We start from the raw sequence: 21,591 nt of genomic DNA, 5'->3' as shown, positions 1-21,591 counted from the left end.
TTATAAATGATAAGTTGATTCAAATGTGTGTAACTGATTAATGATAAATGAGTTCAAATATGTGCAAAGGCAAAACTGAATAAGAGAAATTATAAGGGTGTATGACTCCGGGTCAACATATCTTGTTGAACCTAGTGGTGATAACGGTTTAACTGATACTGAAGTAGGCAACCAAATGCACTAATGTTTGACTGTGTAATTCTTACTCAGGGATGATTACTGAAGTAGGCTGATCATATGTGCTAATGTTGATTGTATACCATATGTACTAAATGTTAACTTTGAGAAATGCCTAGATTAGTATGGCACAAGAAGGGTTGATAGTGTAGGATCTGCGGGATGGAATGGGTCAGGTTGCAGAAGTCCACAATAAAAAGTATCCTTGAGTCCATGTTTAAGCATAAGAGTGATAAGTATGTCTAGTAGACATAACAACAGGTGCTCTTATGCCCATGACTAAGCATGGGGGCGAACTCAGAGTGCTGACTGAATGAACTAGATCGAATTCTATGCCTGACAAAATGAACTAGATAAGAAAGGGTGGGGGTAACAAAAAGCCCCATTGCAAGATTATAAAAAGAGCTCCCTGGAGCAGTACAACGGTCATTCCCCGCTGCAGAGCGTAACAACTGGAGGCCCGGAGCAAGACTGAGTGTGTTGAAGACTACCCCGGAGTGGATACTGGAGCTTTCATACTCTAGCTCCCGAGCAGTTCTCCGTGACCGGAGCTCAAACTCTGATTAAATTCTGACTTCAGGACTCGCCACTCGAGTACAATGGAGGACCTTGGCGGACCTTTGTTTGTACAACAACAGATATGGCGGAAAGAGGAACCGGCTACGCTCAGGCCAAGTGAAACTGGGACTTCTCTAAATTTCACAGGCAGAGTAGGGACAGACTGATAGGTTTTATTCTTTTCTAATTTTTATAGTTTTTTTGAATACTAGCATTTTACCATTTAATCACTCTGCCTGTAATGCTGCAATGTTTTAAGCCATCATTAAATAATTTAACCTGCATTTAAAGGAACAGTTTTCTCAATTTTTATTTTTTATTTTTTAGTCATACCATCCCTCATAAGCCTTTTTACCTCCTCCTGGTAACATAAAATATTATAGACTACTGTGCATAATACATCTTAGGATCTGAAGGGTTATATCTGGCCCCTTATTACCTCCTTTGGGTAAATTATCCTTACCGATAAACCCTTTATCCGCAACCACACCAACTGGCACTCATATCAGATTAGAGCGGTCGTTAACCATAGAGATTACCCACTTCTGTGTACAGTTTTTATTTGGGGTGATTTTTCAGTGCAGCTGAGGTGGGTAGAGGAAGATATGGGAGGAACTATGGGATGTAGACCGTTAACAGCGGAGTGAGTCTAATTGACACCAACCTACATAGGACCAGTCAGCATCTGACAGGGTAAGACCCCTCAGGCTGAGGATCCACAACTGTTATCAGATGGTTGGTCGGGGGCTGCTGTACAGGGCCTGAATTCCCGGGGAGACAACAGTAAACACGACGGTCATAAGGTGTCATTGTGTATGACGTGCCTTGTCGAATACAGTCAAACAGAGCCATGTGCTCCATTGTGCTCAACCCTGAATTCCGCAACATGAAAGATAGAGAGGTTCTTCCATTTCCTAAATCCCAACACTTTGACTCAGTGTGGGCACTTTGTTGGCAATAGTCGCAGCGGGTTACTTTCCACACACACAATATACACCCTGTATAAGTATGCAGGAGGATTGCCTCTTCCCAGTTCCCAACATCTTGTCACAGTGTGTCCTTGTCTGTTACAGTATATACAGTGTCTAACATGGGGTTGGCTTGGATTGCGACCACTGAGGTCTCCTGACTAGAAAGTGACTCCCTTTCTACATGTTAAACGATATCAAAGCCCATAGAAAACTCTGTGCCTACATCGCTTGCCATCGTCTTATTGACAGATGAGACATCCACAGTAATATTTGAGGTGTCAGATTTACAAAAATGAATATCTGAGTAAATGAGAAGTGCAGTTTGAATCACATTGGGAGCTGGGAGAGTGGCTATTCTAGCTAACTCCACTTTCAGTGTTGGAACCATCACGCTCGAGTAACTCGCTGTATTCTTTCAAACGCTTAACATGTACTGTCCAATGAAGCATTCATATCTGCACATTTTTCTTACTATTTTGCCCAACTAAGCAAACCAAAGTTAAAGTTACTAATCAAAGTTATCGTTGTAGTTTGAATTCCTAAAAGAGGCTTTTTCACTTAACAGTAATGCATCGAACACATCTTTTTAAATGTTCTCCGTAGAGGCTTTTTCGCTCATCAGTAGGTTTGTCGCATGAAGATCCTTATGTAAATGCTTATTGACATCTCGCACCTTGGCAAGATTCTTGCGTTGGTATCTGAGTTGCTTTTATTCTCAACAATTTTTATGTTTTGAGGTGTTGATTTCAACTCTCTCTCTAAGACTTGGATTTAACTCTAATTGAATTTTAAGAGCTTCCTTTTTTGGGGCTGAGGTGTAGGATATAATAGCACCTCAAGTATGCGATTCAGAGCGATTCAGCCGCCAGTGTCTGCTCGAGGGGTCCTTATAGGGTGGGCAAATACTGATACTCATGGGCGAGTGATCAGTCCGAATACCAGTCATGCATTCCTCAGCCCTGTCTAGAATCATTCTAGAAGATAAGAAATAATCTTTTCTAGAAAAAGCCTGGTGGGGGAAAAAAAGGTATAATCCCTCCCTTTAGGATTAGGTATTCTCCAGGTTACTCAAAAAGCACAAGATCATGGCAAAGGTCTAAAGTCCTGGAATTTTTACGAGAGTGTGGGTTTTGAGGGAGACTGGTCAACCATGGGGTCAGGCACACAATTAAAATCACCTCCTATTAGTATGTATGTAGAAGGAGGAAACATCTGATAGTAGTCTGGAGAAGAATGTGGCCTCAAAAACATTAGGGGCATAAACACAGCCTAACAGCATATGTTCTCCATAAAGGTATCCTGTGATGAGAATGTAATGAATGTCATCTTTTATAGTTTTGTCTAGAGTAAAAGGGAGGCTTCTATGTATAAGAATAGCCACACCCCGGCTATTAGTGCGATAGGAAAAGTAAAACACCTGGCCCACCCAGCTCATCCTAAACTTAATGTGTTCTAGATCAGCGTTTCCCAACCGCTGTGCCGCGGCCGTGTGCCGTGAGAGATCGTTGGGTGTGCCGTGAGAAATTATCCAATTTCACTTTTTTTTAAATTAACATTTATTAATTAATATCTGCAAATAAAATGCCATTGTCGAGTGTCTGTGCTGTAATATAGTGACTGGCAGAGTAATGTAATATTCGTCCGGGTGGCAGCAGGTCGCTAATTGCCTCGTTCCTTCTTAGAGACAAGAGTCGCATGCGACAGGTCGTGGTGACAGTGATGGAGAAGTTTTTAAAAAGGAAAAATGTAAACTCCGAACTGGGCCCTGGACAAGATTCTGACCCAGGTGAAGTAGCAGGCCCTAGTATGAGTGGTGGTAAAAAGAAAGCAAAGACGGTGAGCTCGAGGCAATACAGCGAAAGCTATCTTCCAACAGCGCCATGGTGCCAAGCAAGCTTAAACGCCATCTCCAAACGAAACACCCGTCACTTCAAAAACAAGCCGATGGACTATTTTGTTCGCCTGCGTGAAAACACAGAGAAACTTTTATGAGAAAAACCACAAAGGTTAAATGAGAAAGCCCTCAAAGCTTGTTACCTAGTTGCTGAACTCGTAGCTAAATCCAAAAAGTCCCACTCTGTGGCAGAGACATTAATACTACCTGCCTGCAAAGCCATTGTCAACGAGATGCTCGGCCCTGACGCGGTTAAAGACATAGCTAAAGTCCCGCTCTCAGATAACACAATTGCCAGGCGTATTTATGACGTGTACAGACATCGAAAGTCATGTTTTGGGAAAGATACGCATCAGTAGGAAATTTGCGTTGCAACTTGATGAGTCTACGGATATTAGTGGACATTCTCAGCTCTTGGCCAATGTGCGTTTTGTGGATGGAGATGCCATTAGAGAAAACTTCCTATTTTGCAAGGCACTGCCAGAAAAAACAACAGGAGAGGAAATGTATATAATATTGTAATTATATATACTGTATCAGGCTACAGTGTCATTTTGTAACATTTTTGGTTGGTGGTGTGCCGCAAGATTCTTCCAATGTAAAAAATGTGCCGTGGCTCAAAAAAGGTTGAAAAACACTGTTCTAGATCACAGGTGGGTTTCCTGGAGAAGAGCAATCTGAGCCGTCTCTTTCTTTGAGAGAAAGGATCTTTTGACGTTTAATGACATGGTTTCAACACCTTAACGTTAAGAGATGCGAGATGGCACCTCCTACGGCTGCCACGGTGTGTTGGTGCGCACTTCTTTGTTTGTTTTTAGTCTTTAATTCCGTTAATTGTGATTCCACTCTGATTATTTTCACAAGGGACGAGATACTTAACATCAGGGACTCAACACCATCTGATTTATGTCCCAACTTTCTCGCCTCATCTGTGGATTTACTGGACATTCTGGTCAAAGGTGCTCTGGCCCTTGGCCATGCAGTGAGGCAGAGATGGAGAGGTAAGCGCACCGGGGCTCTGGTGCGCTTCAGGGAGAGAGGATTACGCTCGCCTCTACCGGGAATACTCTTCTCAAATGTCCGCGCTCTGTGCAACAAAATGGATGAATTGCATCTTCTTATCAGGACAAATCGAGACTTTTCTCTCTCTTCTGTTTTGTGTTTCACGGAATCGTGCCTGATTGAATCTACACCGGACTCCGCTGTACAGCTGCTCGGCTTCCAGCTGTTACGTGCGGATCGCGACCTGGTACTTTCACGCAAAACGAAAGGTGGAGGGATCTGTTTCTATATAAATCAACGCTGGTGCAACGACGTGAAAGTGATTTTGCAAACTTGTTCTCCTGACCTGGAATAATTTTTCATCACCTGCAGACCGTTTTACTCTCCATGTAAATTCACTTCTTTTATATTGGCTGGCATTTACAACCCTCCGCAAGCTGATGTGAAAGTGGCTCATTGTCAACTCACCGACCAAATATTAGGAGTGGAGAGAAGGAGAGAGCACACGTATTCCCCAGTTATTGTCCTTGGGGACTTTAACAAGGGCAACTTAACTTACGAACTCCCTAAATATAAACAGTTAATCAAATGCCCAACCAGGGAGGAGAAGATTTTGGAACATTTGTTGTAGCACCATCAGCAGAGCTTATCACGCAGTTCTCCGCGCGGCTCTGGGACTATCTGACCACGCTCTTATTCATCTGATCCCGGCATACAGGCAGAAACTAAAACTTTCTAAACCTGCTGTGCGGAGATCTAAGAATTGGAGCAGCAGAGAAGCAGTGGAGGAGCTGCGTGACTGCCTAGATACCACAGACAGGGACATTTTTAAGACTGCTTCCAACAGCCTGGACGAATACACAGTCTGTGATGTCATACATCAGCTTCTGTGTGGACAGATGGATTCCAACACGCACCAGAGTGAGTTACAACAATGATGAGCCCTGGTTCACAGCAAGACAGCTTTGTTTGGAGAAGGAGAGGGCTTTCAGGAGTGGAGACAAGGAAAGGGTTAGACTCGCTAAGTACACGTTTGACAAGGAGATCAAGGAGGCCAGGCGACAGTACTTCAAGAAGCTGGAACAACAATTTGCAGGCAACGACTCCTCGTCAGTCTGGAAAGGCCTTCGAGAGATCACAGACTGCAAAACCAAATCCCCCCCACTCTATGGATGACCTCAGACTTGCAAACGACCTGAATGACTTCGACTGTAGATTCGACAGACAATGGAACAGTCCTGACTCTGGACCCACACAACCAACCCCCCTCCACAGCTATCACACCTCTTCTTACCAGCCTGGACAGAGACACTACCCCCCCCCACACAATGGACCCAGACAGCTACTACCCCAGAGACACTACCCCCCCCCCCCCCACTCATACCTCTCTCCATCCAGGAGAGAGATGTCAACAAACTGTTAAAGAGGCAGCTGGACCAGACGCTGTCTCCCCCTCCACACTGAAGCACTGTGCAGACCAGCTGTCTCCAGTGTTTACGGACATCTTTAACACCTCATTGGTCGAATGCATGGTACCTGCCTGCTTCAAAACATCCACCATCATCCCAGTTCCCAAAAAGCAGAGGATCACAGGCCTTAATGACTACAGGCCAGTCGCCCTGACCTCTGTGGTAATGAAGACCTTTGAGCGCCTCGTGCTCACCCACCTCATGGCTCACCCGCCATCACCAACCCCCTCCTCGACCCACTGCAGTTTGCCTACGGAGCCAACAGGTCTGTAGATGACGCAGTCAACATGGGACTCCACTTCATCCTCCAGCACCTAGACTCCCCTGGCACCTACGCCAGGATCCTGTTTGTGGACTTCAGCTCTGCATTCAACAACACCATCGCCCCGGCTCTCCTCCAGGAGGACAAGCTATCCCAGCTGAGCGTACCTGAGCCCACCTGCAAGTGGATCACTGACTTCCTGACAGACAGGAAGCAGATTCTGAGAGACTATTTTAAGGTCACTCATGGTTATCTAGGACAGGCCTATACACAATGGGCAAACATGGCAACAGAATCAGACAATAGGTGAACATGGTTAATGGATGGAATCAGACGATGTAATAAATCCCCCCCACCCTCCCTTCCAAACATGAACCCAAACTGACCAACGAAGTGGTCTATAACGTGTACACTGGCACATGTGAAGTTGAGAGGTGACGCCCCGCCAAATGGGAGAAAAAATAAAACCGATCCCCATAGTGAACGCATTTCACCAAAAAAAATTAGACTCTCTCCAGCCCTCCCGCCACACTCTAAGCAAGAAATAAGAATGCCGTTGCAGCAGTGAGCAGACGACCAAAGCAGCAACTGCTTTCCCAAAAACAGCATGCTCTCACATAGTAGTGACAATAAAATGACACATTCTCTTATAGTAACATTAGAATAAAAATACAATGCAGTAGCAGTAGGTAGGCAACTCAAAACCGGAGAAAAGTAGGCATAGGCGACTGAAAAATGGCCAGCCTATACCAAGGACTCCATAAATGTAAACAATCTAAACGTTATCTAGGCTACAGAATATCCATGGCATACTGTTGGGCATATGGGAAAGTCCAGTAAAACTGTCACTTTAAACAGCCATGCCTTATAGAGAGGCAGTCTCGTTCAATTCAGTCCATCCAGAAATCCCTTTGCGTCGCAGGCAGACTTGAACGACTGGTCCTCTCCCTTGCAAGAAAGCAAAGTGTGGCTGAGAAGTGCATCACAAACCGAATGTCCTTCTGGATCAGCCGCTTGCACACAGCGACGCGTCTCCTTCATCTTGGCTGAAAAGTCCTGCTTGATGGAGAATGGCGTGCCCCTCGTACTTCAGCTGGTTCTTCTCCCTTGCCACTGCGAGGATCCTCTGTTTGTCACTAAAGAGTTTTATCAGCACTGGCCTGGGACGACCATCCGCGGCCTGGCCGAGCGTTCTGTGTGCCCTGTCGATTTTCATGGTGCCTCTCTTGGTCTCCAAGCCGAGCAGAGTAGGAAGCCAGGACTCGAAGAATTTGACAGGCAGACGTCCTTCTGCACCCTCTTTGAGACTGACGATGCCTATGTTGTCTCTCCGACTTCGGTTCTCAAGATCCTCAGCTTGATTGGTAAATTTGTTCACATTCTTCTCGAGCTCCTCAATCTTTTTGTCCCTGTTCACCACAATATCCTTGGTCACTGACACCCGTTCCTCTGCTGCAGTGATCTGCTTTGTGTTGTTGTGAAGTTGGGACATGATTGAGGCTAGAGTCACAGACAGTTCAGCAAATTTCACATCCATCATCGCGCTTATTCTCTCAGTGACCTTGCGCACGAGGTGTACGGCTATGCTCTCGCCTGTTCTTGTTGGGATGAACTTCCTTCGGTCGATGGCATGTTAGGACGTTGTTTTGCCACGAGAAAGAGGTTTGTAGCTGCAACTTTAGCGGGTAAATAGCAAATATTCATCACGCCAATTGTCGCTAAATAATCAAGAATTTAATTCTCAGTTGAATTAGCTGTAAGACCATTCTTGTACGTTTTGCTCAACTTCAGCAATGTGTTTTTAACAGTTACCGAAGCCCACAACTCAAACAATTCATGGCCATCTTTTTCCCTTGCCTTAGTGCTCGTTAAACGTGGTGAGTGATTACCTTAAATTATCAAAGCCTGGTTTATCTGGACCTAGGCGGGTTTACAATTGCCAGAGGGTCGGTCCTGATAATAGGTCTAGTTTGTAACGCTATTCATGCAGAGTTGTCCTTACAAACAGTGCGATTATAAATACCCCCGCAATGGACAAATACAGCAAAATGCATGAATCAATGTAAAGCAATTTCAACAACGCATCACGTTGGGGGTTCATCTAAAGCTGTCGGGCCTTATAGGTTGCAGTTACAATATGAAGGGTTGGCAAGGAAATTTGACAATGTTTTGTTAATAACAAAGCATATCTTAATATTAATATTCTTACTCCAATGAATTAACAAAGAATTGTTGAGTTTGGATTTTAGAGCAAGCATGATCAATTGAGAATAGATCAAATGAGGCTTTAATAATACTGTAAACATATACTATTACAAGGCAATAATAACCGTGCCCTCCAAAAGTATTGGAAAGAGGAAGTATTTTGTCTTCTTTTTATCCTTATACTCCCAACAGTTTGGATTTCAAATCAAACAATTACTATGAGGTTAAAGTAGAGGTTCTCAGCTTTCAGTCAATGTTTTATTTTTTTCAGATTTTACCATTTAGAAGTTACAACCCTTTTTATACATAGTCCCCCTATTTCAGTGCACCAAATTATTGGAAAATTGTCTTGACAGGTTTCTGGTTCGTCAGGTGTGTTTCGTCACATCATTTGTGCAGGTATAAGAGACCTGTCAATGTCAAGTATTGATTCTAGGCTTTGAATTTGCCTTGGAAGCCATTATGAGGCTGAAATATCAGAAACATAGCAAAAACCTTAACTTACTAAAGTCAACAGTTTGGAACATCATTAAAAAAAGAAATAAAGCAGGTAGGCCAAGGGAGACTTCTGCAGTGGATGACCAAAGAATGCTCACCATAATTAAGAAAAAAACCAAAACAGCCGTCCCACAGATCAGGAACACACCCCAGGATGTAGACGTGAATGTGTCAGAGACTACCATCCGCAGAATACGTCACCAGCTGACCTACTCACTGCAAGGTGCAAGCCACTAGTTATCCTCAAATAGGATGGTTTATAGCATACCACCTCATCTGTGAAACATGTTGGAGGGGGTGTTATGGTTTGGGCATGTATAGCTGCCACTAGAACGAGTCTTCATTTATCATGTTACTGCTGACAGCAGCAGCAGAATGTATTCTGAAGTGTACAGAAACATCTTGTCTGCTCGTGTACAAGCACATGCCTCAAAATGTATTGGATGGTGCTTCATCATACAGTAAGACAATGACCCCAAACATACTGCCATTGCAACTCAGGAGTTTTTCAGGGCCAAAACGTGGAAAGTTCTTGACTGGCAAGTCAAGGCAAACTCAGGCAAAGTCAATCTTTAAGATTTAAATCCAATTGAACATGCATTTAATTTCCTGATGGGGTCAATGGTGGGGTCAATGGGGTCGCAGACTTCAGGCAGTTATTGCATGCAAACAATTGTCGACCAAATACTAAACATGAGTACTTTATTTGGATATTATGGGGTTTTTTCAAATACTTTTGGAGCCCTGAAAAAGGGGGGAGTATGTTTAAAAAATTACAGTGAACCCAATAACCCATTGAATTAAAGCTGTGAATATCTACTTTGACCCCAAATTAATTGTCTGATTTCAAATCCAAACTGTTGGGAGTATAGAGCTAAAAGAAGACAAAATGCTTCCTCTTTCCAATACTTACAGTAGGTAGAAGTTTAGAAAGTCTCCACTGGTGTGACAATGTTGCGGGAGGCCCCCGGTACCGGTGAGGTTTTTTTTTTTTCAGGTCATTCACCTCGCAAAACAACCACCAGGAGGCATCGTTGAGCATGATGGATATGTTTACATTGCAAGAGTACTGTACTGTAGCTTGCTGTATGAGTTGTTTCAAACGCGCTGCGTTTTGTACAGGTATCATAGCCTCGGTAGGCTAAAAAGTTTAGTCTAGCTTGTATACAGTAGCTTCACTTTAAGGTGGTGATAAGAGCTGTGAAGGATGTTTGAAAAGAGAATGGTTGTTGCGCCATATGCGTATGCACTGTGCGCTGCATTTGAGCCATATAGCCTCGCTAGGCTAAAAAAAGTTTGGTCTAGCTTGTATAGCTTAACTTTATCTTAAATTTTGCCTGTATTGGATATCCGACAAATTTATTCAGCCCAAGACACAGGCAGTCGCCACTTGTATCAATAAACAAATCACTGACAGGTTTGTGTGGTGCTAGAATTTTTTTTATTTACGTTTTCTTCACATGTTTTTAAATACTGCTGACGAATCATTTTTCATTTGTGCATACATTGTATTGGACACGTGATGTCTATGAAATACTTTTTTTGAAGGTTGTACTCACCATAATAAGAGAGTTTTCGCAATCGCTTGCTTGATCATTTCAGATTAACAATCTAAGCAGAGCAGTTGAGGTAAAGTTACAATGGGAGGGAGAGAGGACTCGCTCACACAGTCACGATCAAGCAAGAGAGTGGGAGAGAGAGAACAGGAGGGGGATACAGCAGAGCATGTCCAAAACCAGGGGTGCATTTTTTTGGATGCCGGTGCGCTCCTCCCAAATAGGCAATGGCATTATGATAAATAATGTGTGAACAAAACAAGATTACATTACATTATTTTATTTGTTCCATGGTTTAACGAAAATCAAGATTTAGCCGACTGGTTGTTGTTCTCTGACAACTGTAGCAAACAGACCTGTGTTAATCTCAACAAGTTTCTATTCACAGACTAAAACCTAAAATCCAGTGTGACTGGAGCGAGATGTTCCCGAGCCAGCCAGGAGTTGAACGTTTATAGTGATATACTGTATGGTTGATGGGGGAGGGTAATCTTTTTTCTTTCCGATTAACAAACAAAGGCGTGACAATTTATCCAATTTCTCCCCCTTCAAACGATCTACCAAAAAAATACTATACAAAATAAATGCATTATTATCCCACTGAAACCCCAAATCCTTACTCCTGTCTCACATGAAAAGTAGTCGCATTATTAAAGTGGACTCTCACTTATTCATGTCAGACTGCGCTAAACATTTCCCCCGCTCTGTGAGAGAATGCTTGATGACGATATGAGAGTTGATGGGAGTTGGTCTCATTGCTTGGTCCTCGTTAAAATAACCTGATATTTAAACCTTTTCCACTCTTCGTCTCTGCATTAATAAACTTCATTTTGCCAATCTATCTGAAAAGGCAAATCATTCTCGTTGTCATAGCCTCGGTAGGCTAAAAAGGTTGGTGTAGCTTGTATACAGTAGTTTGACTATCTTAAATTTTGCCTGTATAGGATATCCAACGAATGTATGTGAGGGGGCTACAGCCTAAAATGTTGCGAGGGGGTCAAGGGGCGGCTGTGTTGCATATCACATGTTAAACAAGCAATTCTGGTGACTTTGGACGGGAGAATGGGTGAATGGAATATGAATATTATGGAGGACGGTTATTGATGGCTGGTGCCGTGAGCATGGTGTTATTTCTATTAACACCATGCTCACAAAAAGGGGGGTCGACTGGCCCACTACTGATTACAGCTAACCCATACTGCATGACTCGTTGTATTATTCCTTCTTGCGAAATAGACTTCCTACAGTACGTCTCTTCTCCCAAGTATTTGAGCAGTGGGAGTGAGTGTTGATGTTAGTGTTAAACACTCTTTGCTTTGTGAGCAAGCTGTGGGGTGGCGGAATCGGGACAAATAGCCAAAATGCAAGGTGATGCACGGTGACATACAGTAGGCGCCTGCTCCTGTAGATTTTCAGGTGTAGCTTTTCACTCACACTAACCACTCTGTTATTTTCCTGTCAAAAGTCACCAGAATTGCTTGTTTAACATGTGATATGCAACACAGCCCCCTCTTCACCCACCTCGCAACATTTTAGGCACCCCCTCACTGTAGCCCCTCACATCTTTTCCTGTCCTTGATACTGTATATTATCTTCAAAACATGGTATTACAGTAAAACTGCCCCATTTGGCACAATTTATCACATTACGTGTGAGCTCATTAGTGATCAAAATAATTGACAAACACTTTCCAAAAGATGAAAATAATCCGATGGTGGTTCACATGGTCTGATACTGTACTCAAAGAACACCAGCTGGGACCTCTGACCAGCAAACAAAGAGGGAAAATCTGTTCTTCAACATTCTGTTTTATACCTAACTTCCAACCATAGTATTCAAATCAAGAGCTGTTTGTAAGGGAGAACCAATCAGACATCATCCTATCGTTACCAGTAAAATGACACTTGAGTAGAGATTCACACATTCCACGGGTCTGTAAACATCACAGAGAGATCAGTCATTTGGCCCATCGGGGGTAAGGATCTCAAAAAAGGCGGCGGAATTTATCTCAAAACAACAAAAGTGGAACTGGGCATTGCAGGAGGAGGTTGTGGTCAGGTGGAGGAAAAGAAAGAGAAAGGGTATTCGAAGAGGCTCAGGAGGTAACCATGATGAGGACAGGAGTCTCTGCATAGTGAGCTCTTGCACAGCATGTAATGCAGCACAAGAGAGTTGATGTAACATTGGTGCTTTGTGAAATGTCCCCCTGTTGACCCAGGATCTATGGTGTCATGGTCCATGAAATAACCAAGTACTATGATGGCTCTGGCTTTCTAAGATGTGTCTAGATATGTTGTTGACCTTTTTTCTGTGCTGTTGATAATGAGTTCAGCTGATGGGTCCATACTCTAACCACCTTTTACTGACTGAAGCGGTCAACATTTGCTATAGCAAACCTTGATCCACTGAATATTGGCCTTTTATGAATCTCAGATTTTCCTCCAAACAAAGCCTGATCAGATTGACAACAGTGATGGGAGTGCTGGGGAACAGCAGCCTCTTATGCAGCTTATACACACACCCCATGACAGCCCTGACTGCACACTGCAGGGTATAAATAGCCCTCTGGCCTTATATGGATCAGCCTCATTAAATGAGCACACAATCAGGACCAGACTACTCTCGGATGGGCTCAAACAGAGGGCCAGAGCTCACATGAAAACAACCCTCATATGCAGTAATGGTGTATTTATTGATTATACATTGTGGCAACTTACTACACACCTAATAGGATGTTGCAGGGTAACAGGATTGAAGTATAAACGTCTTTGTAGAGAGATTAGAATTATGCACATTATGTACCGTAATTTCCGGACTATAAGCCGCTACTTTTTTCCCACGCTTTGAACCTCGCGGCTTAAACAATGACACGGCTAATTTATGGATTTTTCCCGCTTTCACAAGCTTCATGCCGCCAAAAAACTGAGCAAAAAACACATGTGACGGTGCTCAGTTTTTTGGCGGTATGAAGCTTTCATTAGACCAATGAAATTGCAGAACGGGTTAAGGTGAAACAATGTAACTGTTTAGATTAAATCGAGCGCGCTCAAACTTCCCATCATTCTGATTACGGTAGTCATTTTGTTGTTGACGAGAGCGACAATGAAAACGATCCAACATCGGATGAAGCAATTCTGAGGCTATTCAACTCCGACACCGAAGGAGATGACTTCAGTGGTTTCAGTGCACAGGAGGAGGAAGATAGTGACCAATGACTTTCTTGGTAGGCTACTGTTTACCTAAACTAATTTTTTATTTTTGTTACAAGCCGTGTTTCGTTAAAGCCTGTGTAAAGTTCATTTGTTTCAATGTACCGGTAGGCACCTGCGGCTTATAGACATGTGCGGCTTATTTATGTTCAAAATAATTATTTTTAAAAAATTCAGTGGGTGCGGCTTATATTCAGGTGCGCTTAATAGTCCGGAAATTACGGTATGTGTCGATATGGAACTCAACCTGTGTATTTTTTTTTCAGTATGTGCAGGGCAAACACGTAGAGATCTATTTTTGCCAATAATTAATCTCTCTCTCTGTCATCCATTCATCCATCCAGCTGGTCAGAATCCAGACCACATGCTCCATGGCACAGGGCACAAGCACAGGGCCAAGATGCCCAGAGACGACTCGACACTGGCCCCGGAGGACGCCGCCCGCTTTCTCAGCTGCCACTGCTCAGGCCACTGCCCCGAGGACGCCAAGAACAACACCTGCGAGTGAGTGAATAACCACTTCTCAGTACATGTCTCACATTCTCTCTCAGAATTACTTCCAACTTTGATGTGAAACTTGGATGTCAATGTGTGATATTGTTTGGCTGGTGTACAAGAATTGGACACCATTTACATGTGTATGGGCACTGTCGTAGTTGACTGTGTGTGTGTTGCAGGACGAACGGCCAGTGTTTTGCCATCATAGAGGAGGATGAACACGGGGAAGCCATTCTCACCTCTGGCTGCATGAAGTATGAAGGCTCACATTTTCAATGCAAGGTAAGCATGTGTTGAGTTGGCATAGAGAGAGCAGGGCAAAATAAAGGCCAATTAACATATATTGTAGCATAGTTATATACAAGGATGTCAACTATATCTACATGTTATATGCATATTAGTCATAGTATGGTATTTGGTTTCCCAATTGAACATTAATCTCTGTTGAATTGAGTACCATAACAAACAACTGTGATCTCATGGCGTTGTTAAACTTTATTGTTCAGGATTCGCCCAGAGCTCAGACGAGGCGAACGATCGAATGCTGCCAGTCAGACTTCTGTAATCGAGACCTGCAGCCCACGTTACCTCCCCCTATGGACCCTGGTGAGGATCAGTGCCAACAATGCTACTCTACCGCTGATTGTTTCCTCAATTCTTAATGATGTGTCCCAGCAGTTATGGTCTTATTATGCCAGTATGTTTGTGTTTGAGAGATGATGAAAATGTGTATTTTGGGTGGGTGATTAATTGTTTTGTTTTTCCAGGTTCCTACTTTGGCAGTGCCCACTGGCTGGCTTTCCTCATATCCATGACTGTATGTTGCACCACTCTCATCTGCATCATGGTCGTCTGTTATTATAGGTAAGACTTTTGCGAAGGGGCAATTTCAAAGAAAAAAGATTTGAATTCACATTCCAAATGAGTGTATGAATCTACAGTAAGGTTTACTTTTACAATTACTGTAAGGTGTCTTGCGTTGTCAGGTATAAGTGGCAGACAGAGAGGCAGCGCTACCACAGGGACCTGGAGCAGGACGAGGCCTTCATCCCAGTGGGAGAATCCCTCAAAGACCTCATCAGCCAGTCCCAGAGCTCTGGCAGTGGCTCTGGACTCCCCCTGCTGGTAGGAACCAACTGTCTAGGGAGGGGCCTTTAACCATGTGACCTGGGTTGAAAGCATTAAAGAGTGTGTGCGTGCGTGCATGCGCATTTTGTGCTTTCCAGGTAGCTGCTCAGAGTGTGTGATATGTGGTTCTTTCGTATGATCCCCTCTTGTATGTCTTTACTCTCAACTAGGTTGTTGTGGTTTTATAGTTGTCTGGTTCTGTGGTGTGAGCTAGGTTTAAGCTGCTGCTCAGGGTCTCTTCTCTGGTATTTTCCAGGTGCAGCGCACCATTGCCAAGCAGATCCAGATGGTGCGTCAGATCGGCAAGGGCCGCTACAGTGAGGTTTGGCTGGGCCGCTGGAGGGGCGAGAAGGTGTCCGTCAAAGTGTTCTTCACCCGCGAGGAGGCCAGCTGGTTCAGAGAGACTGAGATCTACCAGACTGTCCTGATGAGGCATGAGAACATACTGGGTACGACGCCACTCTCCCACTACACACCTGTAATAAAGCTCAGCTCTCTGTGTCCACCAGTACAGTAACAACATACCAGCCAATAGGCTTCTGTTATGATGGGATGTGAATGAGCTTAAAGGGGAATGAAGAGTTTTGATTGACTGATCATTTTCATAGAGTTGTAGTCTTTGATTGCTCCTAGATCTGATGGCACCAACTGATTTGATATTTATTTATTTTGGTTATTCAACTGACAAATGTGTTTGTCTGAGCCCAGAGCTTAACATATGACAACAGTATACAACAATAATAAAAAAAAAACCTCTCCTGCTCTACAGGCTTCATTGCAGCGGACATTAAGGGCACCGGTGCCTTCACCCAGCTCTTCCTCATCACAGACTACCATGAGAACGGCTCGCTGTATGACTACTTAAAGTTCACCACCCTGGATACCCAGGGCCTGCTGCGGCTGGCCTACTCTGCCGCCTGTGGTCTCTGCCACCTCCACACAGAGATCTACGGCACCCAGGGCAAGCCTGCCATCGCCCACCGGGACCTGAAGAGCAAGAACATCCTGATGAAAAAGAACGGTACCTGCTGCATTGCAGACCTGGGCCTGGCTGTCAAGTTCAACAGGTGTGCTGATTTGTTGAGGGCATTGACGAGAAATCAGTTGCTTGCGGTGCAGTTGTGACCTCTGAACCATGTTCGAATTGATTAGTTCGCCCCTTTCTATTTGAAAAGTTTTTTTAGTCACTACCAGCACTATTTAGTGGAGGAAAATTGAGCCCACTGGCTAGCTACACACATGCATATCAACATATCGATAAGATTTGTTGGAATATACACTCACCAAACACTTTATTAGGAACACCTGTACACCTTCTCATTGTGGAGGTGGTGTAATGGTGTGGGGAATGTTTTCTTGGCACACTTTGGGCCCGTTAATACCAATCAATCATCGCTTGAATGCCACAGCCTATTTGAGTATTGTTGCTGACCATGTGCATCCCTTCATGGCCACAATTTACCCATCTTCTAATGGCTACTTCCAGCATGATAATGCACCATGTCACAAAGCAAAAGTCGTCTCAAACTGGTTTCATGAACATGACAATGAGTTCAGTGTTTAGCCTTCCCAGTCATCGGATCTGAATCCAATAGAACACCTTTGGGATGTGGTAGAACGGGAGATTCAACATGAAAGTGCACCTGAAAAATCTGCAGGAATTGCGTGATGCAATCATGTCATCATGGACCAGAATCTCAAAGGAATGTTTCCAACATCTTTTGGAATCAATGCCACAAAGAATTGAGGCTGTTTTGAGAGCAAAGGGAGGCCCTACCCAGTATTAGTATAGTGTTCCTAATAAAGTGTTCGGTGAGTGTATTGTATCGTGTCACTACTACTATCAGCCAGTGGAGGATCATCAATGTAAAATCTTATGTTGTTTTCTTCAGTGATACCAACGAGGTGGACGTTCCCCTGAATACCCGGATGGGGACTTGCAGGTACATGGCCCCAGAGGTGCTGGAGGAGACCCTCAACAAGAACCACTTCCAGGCCTACATCATGGCTGACATCTATAGCTATGGGCTGATCATCTGGGAGATGGCCCGGCGCTGCATCACAGGAGGTATGGGACACACTGCTACTATATTCATGCATCCATAGGGGCATATGCTTGAGTATACATGTACAACTGGCCTACTAGTCCAGTTACCATGACTATAATTAGTATAAGTTAGGAATACTACTTGATTGAAAAGCACTGTAGTATTAGTTATTTCCAGTGGAAGCATGATGTATTTGTTTGTTGTGTTTACACCATTCCCTGCCCTTTCCCTCTCTCAGGTATCATGGAGGACTACCAGCTGCCCTACTATGAGATGGTGCCTTCAGACCCGTCCTACGAGGACATGCTGGAGGTGGTGTGTGTCAAAGGGCTACGTCCAACCGTTTCCAACAGGTGGAACAGTGACGAGGTAAACACATTGTTTAAATAAAAAAATTAACACATTGTTATATGATACTGACCATGGAAAAGTTACTGGAACTAAATAAATACAAATTGTGGTTGGGCCCATATTCGTTGTAATTGTTTATAGTGTGAAATTTGGAGCGTACCGAGATATGTGGTAACAAAGGGTACTTTCTAGTGGTTTGGGTTACCTCAATAAATTCAGTACCATTGGTAATAACCTGGTACTAAATGGCACAGTGGAGCTTCAGTCGTGAAACTAAAGAAACAGCAAGCGTAATTAATATGCAATTATCGGCTAATAACGCTACTTCTCAGTACAGTAAGTATCTGACACTGGCTGTTGACTGGGCTGTAAAATGAAGGGTTACCATAAAGTGTTATATTGCCCAACCCTAATACAAATGTAGTTTTCCTTGCCAGTACTTAAATATTAATAAATATGATTCTGGACTGTCCATCTGAAGCATTGTGTTGTGTCTCTACAGTGCCTGAGGGCCATGCTGAAGCTGATGTTAGAGTGCTGGTCCCACAACCCCGCCTCTCGCCTCACCATCTTACGAGTCAAGAAGACCCTGGCCAAAATGGTGGAATCCCAGGACATAAAAATCTGATCTGCCCCTGTACTTCACACATCCTGACCAAGAGAGAACTCCCCAAATATGTCCTAAATGTCATGATGCTGAATACGTCACCTCTGTTCAGGAGGAGTGGGGATGGGAGAAAAGGACTCTGTCATAGTGCCTGGGTCTCAAACCCCATGAACCTCTAAAACCAAGGACAGAGGATGTTGCCAGAGGTGGTGTTTTCACATAGACACCGCAAGTTCACTCTCCCCTCCCCTCATGCAGTGGTTTTGATGCTTTCTGTGAAAGCCAAACATGACATGGTTTGAGGAGTACATTCCTAGTCACGTGTTGACGGACAGAAAGGAATACGAAACCTCAGAGCCACACTTCAAATGAAGACACTGCCCTAGCGAGCCTCATGTTCATGCCATTTTATTCTTCAGGACAAACTCCTCCTGCCATATTGAAATATATATCTAAACTCTTTAAGGAGAGTAATTATGAAACAAGGTACTATAGTTATGTTAATTCAATATGTAAATACATTGTATTGATAGATTCTGAAGAACAATATGCTGCAATGGTGTTTCGTGTCCAGTGGACTTCAAAACGGTACATGCTTCAAGAGCTACAAGCAATCCAGACAACTATGGACATAACATTAGGGCATAACTGTCTTGCCTAAAATCTAAAACTCACTGTGCTTCCTACACACAAACCTCAACTCTGAGTCTTCTCTTTATCTATGTTGTCACCTTCAACGTGATAAAGGATGCCTGGGGAAACAAAAGATATTTAAAAACTATATTCAGAAAGATCATTGTGAGTAGGAAGTCAGTCTGTCTCCCGTCGTGTCTCTGTTAACCCCCCTCTAATATGTGTTCCCTTGTATATACTGTACTGTACGTCTACGGGAGAAAGTTTGAAAGTTCAGGGCACTGTTTAGGCCTTTAACTGCCATGAAACCTTTAACCTACACCTACGAATTGGGCTGTCTAAAGATGAACTTGAATAACATTTCTGCTGTTCCTGTGGAGTCACGTCTTGTCTACATTCTAAGATACGTTGCTATATGCTGACTATGCATTTCTTTCTGCTCCCTCCTCTATGGCCTTTTTAATTCCAGACTGAGCTCTAGATAGATAGTCTGTACTGGGATTATTGGTATGTGCAGTAATGCAAAGCTTATTCATTACTATGGCGATTGCACGATTGATTTGGGAAGTTTACATGAGCTCTGAAAAGATGCAATATTTTATTAACTCAAAGTACAAATACTATATAGCTTACTCTATGATATGGTACAGTGCATGCAGTGGACTTGCGCTAAAAAGACATTTAGAGCTGTAATGCAAATGACATTTACGTTAGCTTCCTCAGGTGTGGAATTGGTAGAACGGATCGGAGAACGAAATTAAAGAAATTTGATCTCTTATGGGACATGCAAATGTTCGAAGTTCCCTCTTCAAACAATGATGCCATATTTTGGCCACTGCAAGTCAGCCCAATGGTTACCACTAAAGAAACCAACCTAAAGGAACCTTTTTCATACAGGAGTTTTTGTAATACAGGAAATGGAGAGTATGAAATGAAGACAATGAACTGTTGTCCTCTCCTAAACCAGTCCTCACCGCTTGAGTCTGTTTGCCAGTGTAATGATGAGCAACCCTTGTGACAGGTTGCCACCGGTGTGACCGGTTGTTGGAGCACCCTCTCTTTTGCATAGGATCTCTTGGCCAGTGTACTCCTCAAACCTTCCCCTACATGTCTCTCTTCATGCTCTTTAGTGTCTGCGTCTTTCTTTTTATCCAATGTTGGCTTATGCTTCCCTTGTGTCCATAAGAAATGCATAAAACAACCTTATCTTGCATAGCTTTAGAAGAGCAGTGCTTGTGGGTTTCCGCACATGATGTGTGCATATCTGCTGCAATTGCATGTGTGTCTTATAACAGTTGTTCTCTGTGAATTAGGCATTACATATGGTAGGTATTGCAGAGAAATACTTCACCCGAGCAGTAACTACTGTTTTCCTCTCTTTGTAATATGCAAGAAAACCTGAGAATAATCTCTAATATGTAAATCGTTAATGTGTTTTTATACAGCATCTGGTTAAAAAGGTGCCTTATGAGTTTACCAAGGAAAGAAAACTCTTCTGTATTCAGCCTGTCCAATGTATCAATTTTTTTAGTAAATAACCTTATTTTAGTACACAACTTTGTGGTCTGGTCCCTCCCCCCAATTTTTCAAATGAACATTATAGCTGTGACTGAATGGTAGACAGGCTAACAACAGTAAATTGGCTTGTCACTACCATCTGCCGGACAAGAGTTACTGTACATTTGATGTAATATAAAGAGATGAATTTAGCTGATACCCCTTTTCCTCACCATGAAGCAAGGTAATTCAGAATTGAATTCATTGTGCATACTAAATCATACTTTTGTGTCTTTTTGATTTATTAATGTTTACTGTACGTGGAGTCAGTGCTAGAAAATAGTTCTATGCCACCATGTAAAGAAAATAAGAATAGGAACTTCTATGTAAAAGAGCATTATTACAGTTAGCCATCAGGAATCATTGTAGCCTGGAGGGAACCATTCAAAGCATTATCATATTGCGCCCTGCTTGTTATCACTTGTCTCGGTCATGAGTCGGAGAATCACTGTTCATATAGATTATAATTTTACAGAGCAGAATGCTCAAATGGTCCCATTTCCCCTATAGGGTGAGACAGCAATTCGTTCTGATCCAGTTACTTTTTTTTCAAGATTGGGGAAAACAATGGGACACTTCCATAGCAACCTGGTCAAAGTAGCCTGAAGTCACGCATTAGTGACATGTTTATAAAACATGTCACTATTACTTTTGATTGGTAACAGTAATCATTTCCGTATGAACTTGCTTGATATATTTACGTGTGATCTTCGCCAATCAACTGCGTCACACGTAAAAGTTACGTCATCAACTGGCTAGTTATGCTACCAGTCTCATCATAATGGCTGTTAACATGTTAGGTCATATTTTCTGCCTCCGTAGTGGCAGTTTTGCTGACAGTGTACAATTATTTCATTAAAATATGTTCTTAGCAACACCCAAAACAACAAATCAGGCTAATGATCAAACAACATTAGTGTCAGGTTTAAGAGAACAGTGAGGATAAGTTTTGGGTATTTTTGCTGGGT

General features: G+C 43.1%; 1 protein-coding gene across 2 annotated transcripts in view; it reads left to right on the top strand.

The window, feature by feature from the left end:
• Nucleotides 1-20,735, top strand: part of LOC310823872 (bone morphogenetic protein receptor type-1A-like) — a 74,600-nt gene extending 53,865 nt beyond the window's left edge. Inside the window, exons 4-13 of one of the 2 annotated variants that reach the window (XM_083696755.1) lie at nucleotides 14,146-14,305; nucleotides 14,479-14,581; nucleotides 14,806-14,905; nucleotides 15,067-15,163; nucleotides 15,286-15,424; nucleotides 15,684-15,876; nucleotides 16,197-16,494; nucleotides 17,320-17,495; nucleotides 17,714-17,844; nucleotides 18,329-20,735. In XM_083696755.1, coding sequence (XP_083552881.1) covers nucleotides 14,146-14,305; nucleotides 14,479-14,581; nucleotides 14,806-14,905; nucleotides 15,067-15,163; nucleotides 15,286-15,424; nucleotides 15,684-15,876; nucleotides 16,197-16,494; nucleotides 17,320-17,495; nucleotides 17,714-17,844; nucleotides 18,329-18,454 — 1,523 coding nt within the window. In that variant the 3' untranslated portion in view covers nucleotides 18,455-20,735. Of the gene's footprint in view, nucleotides 1-13,715; nucleotides 14,306-14,478; nucleotides 14,582-14,805; nucleotides 14,906-15,066; nucleotides 15,164-15,285; nucleotides 15,425-15,683; nucleotides 15,877-16,196; nucleotides 16,495-17,319; nucleotides 17,496-17,713; nucleotides 17,845-18,328 lie in introns of those variants that run through there. The other variant, XM_083696754.1, reaches the window with a different exon arrangement.
• The last annotated feature ends 856 nt before the right edge of the window (nucleotides 20,736-21,591 follow it).

This window comes from Argentina silus (assembly GCF_951799395.1).
Source record: "Argentina silus genome assembly, chromosome: Y".
Lineage (NCBI taxonomy): Eukaryota > Metazoa > Chordata > Actinopteri > Argentiniformes > Argentinidae > Argentina > Argentina silus.
Note: the sequence above shows the minus strand (reverse complement) of the source record. Positions and strands in the feature narration are given on the sequence as shown.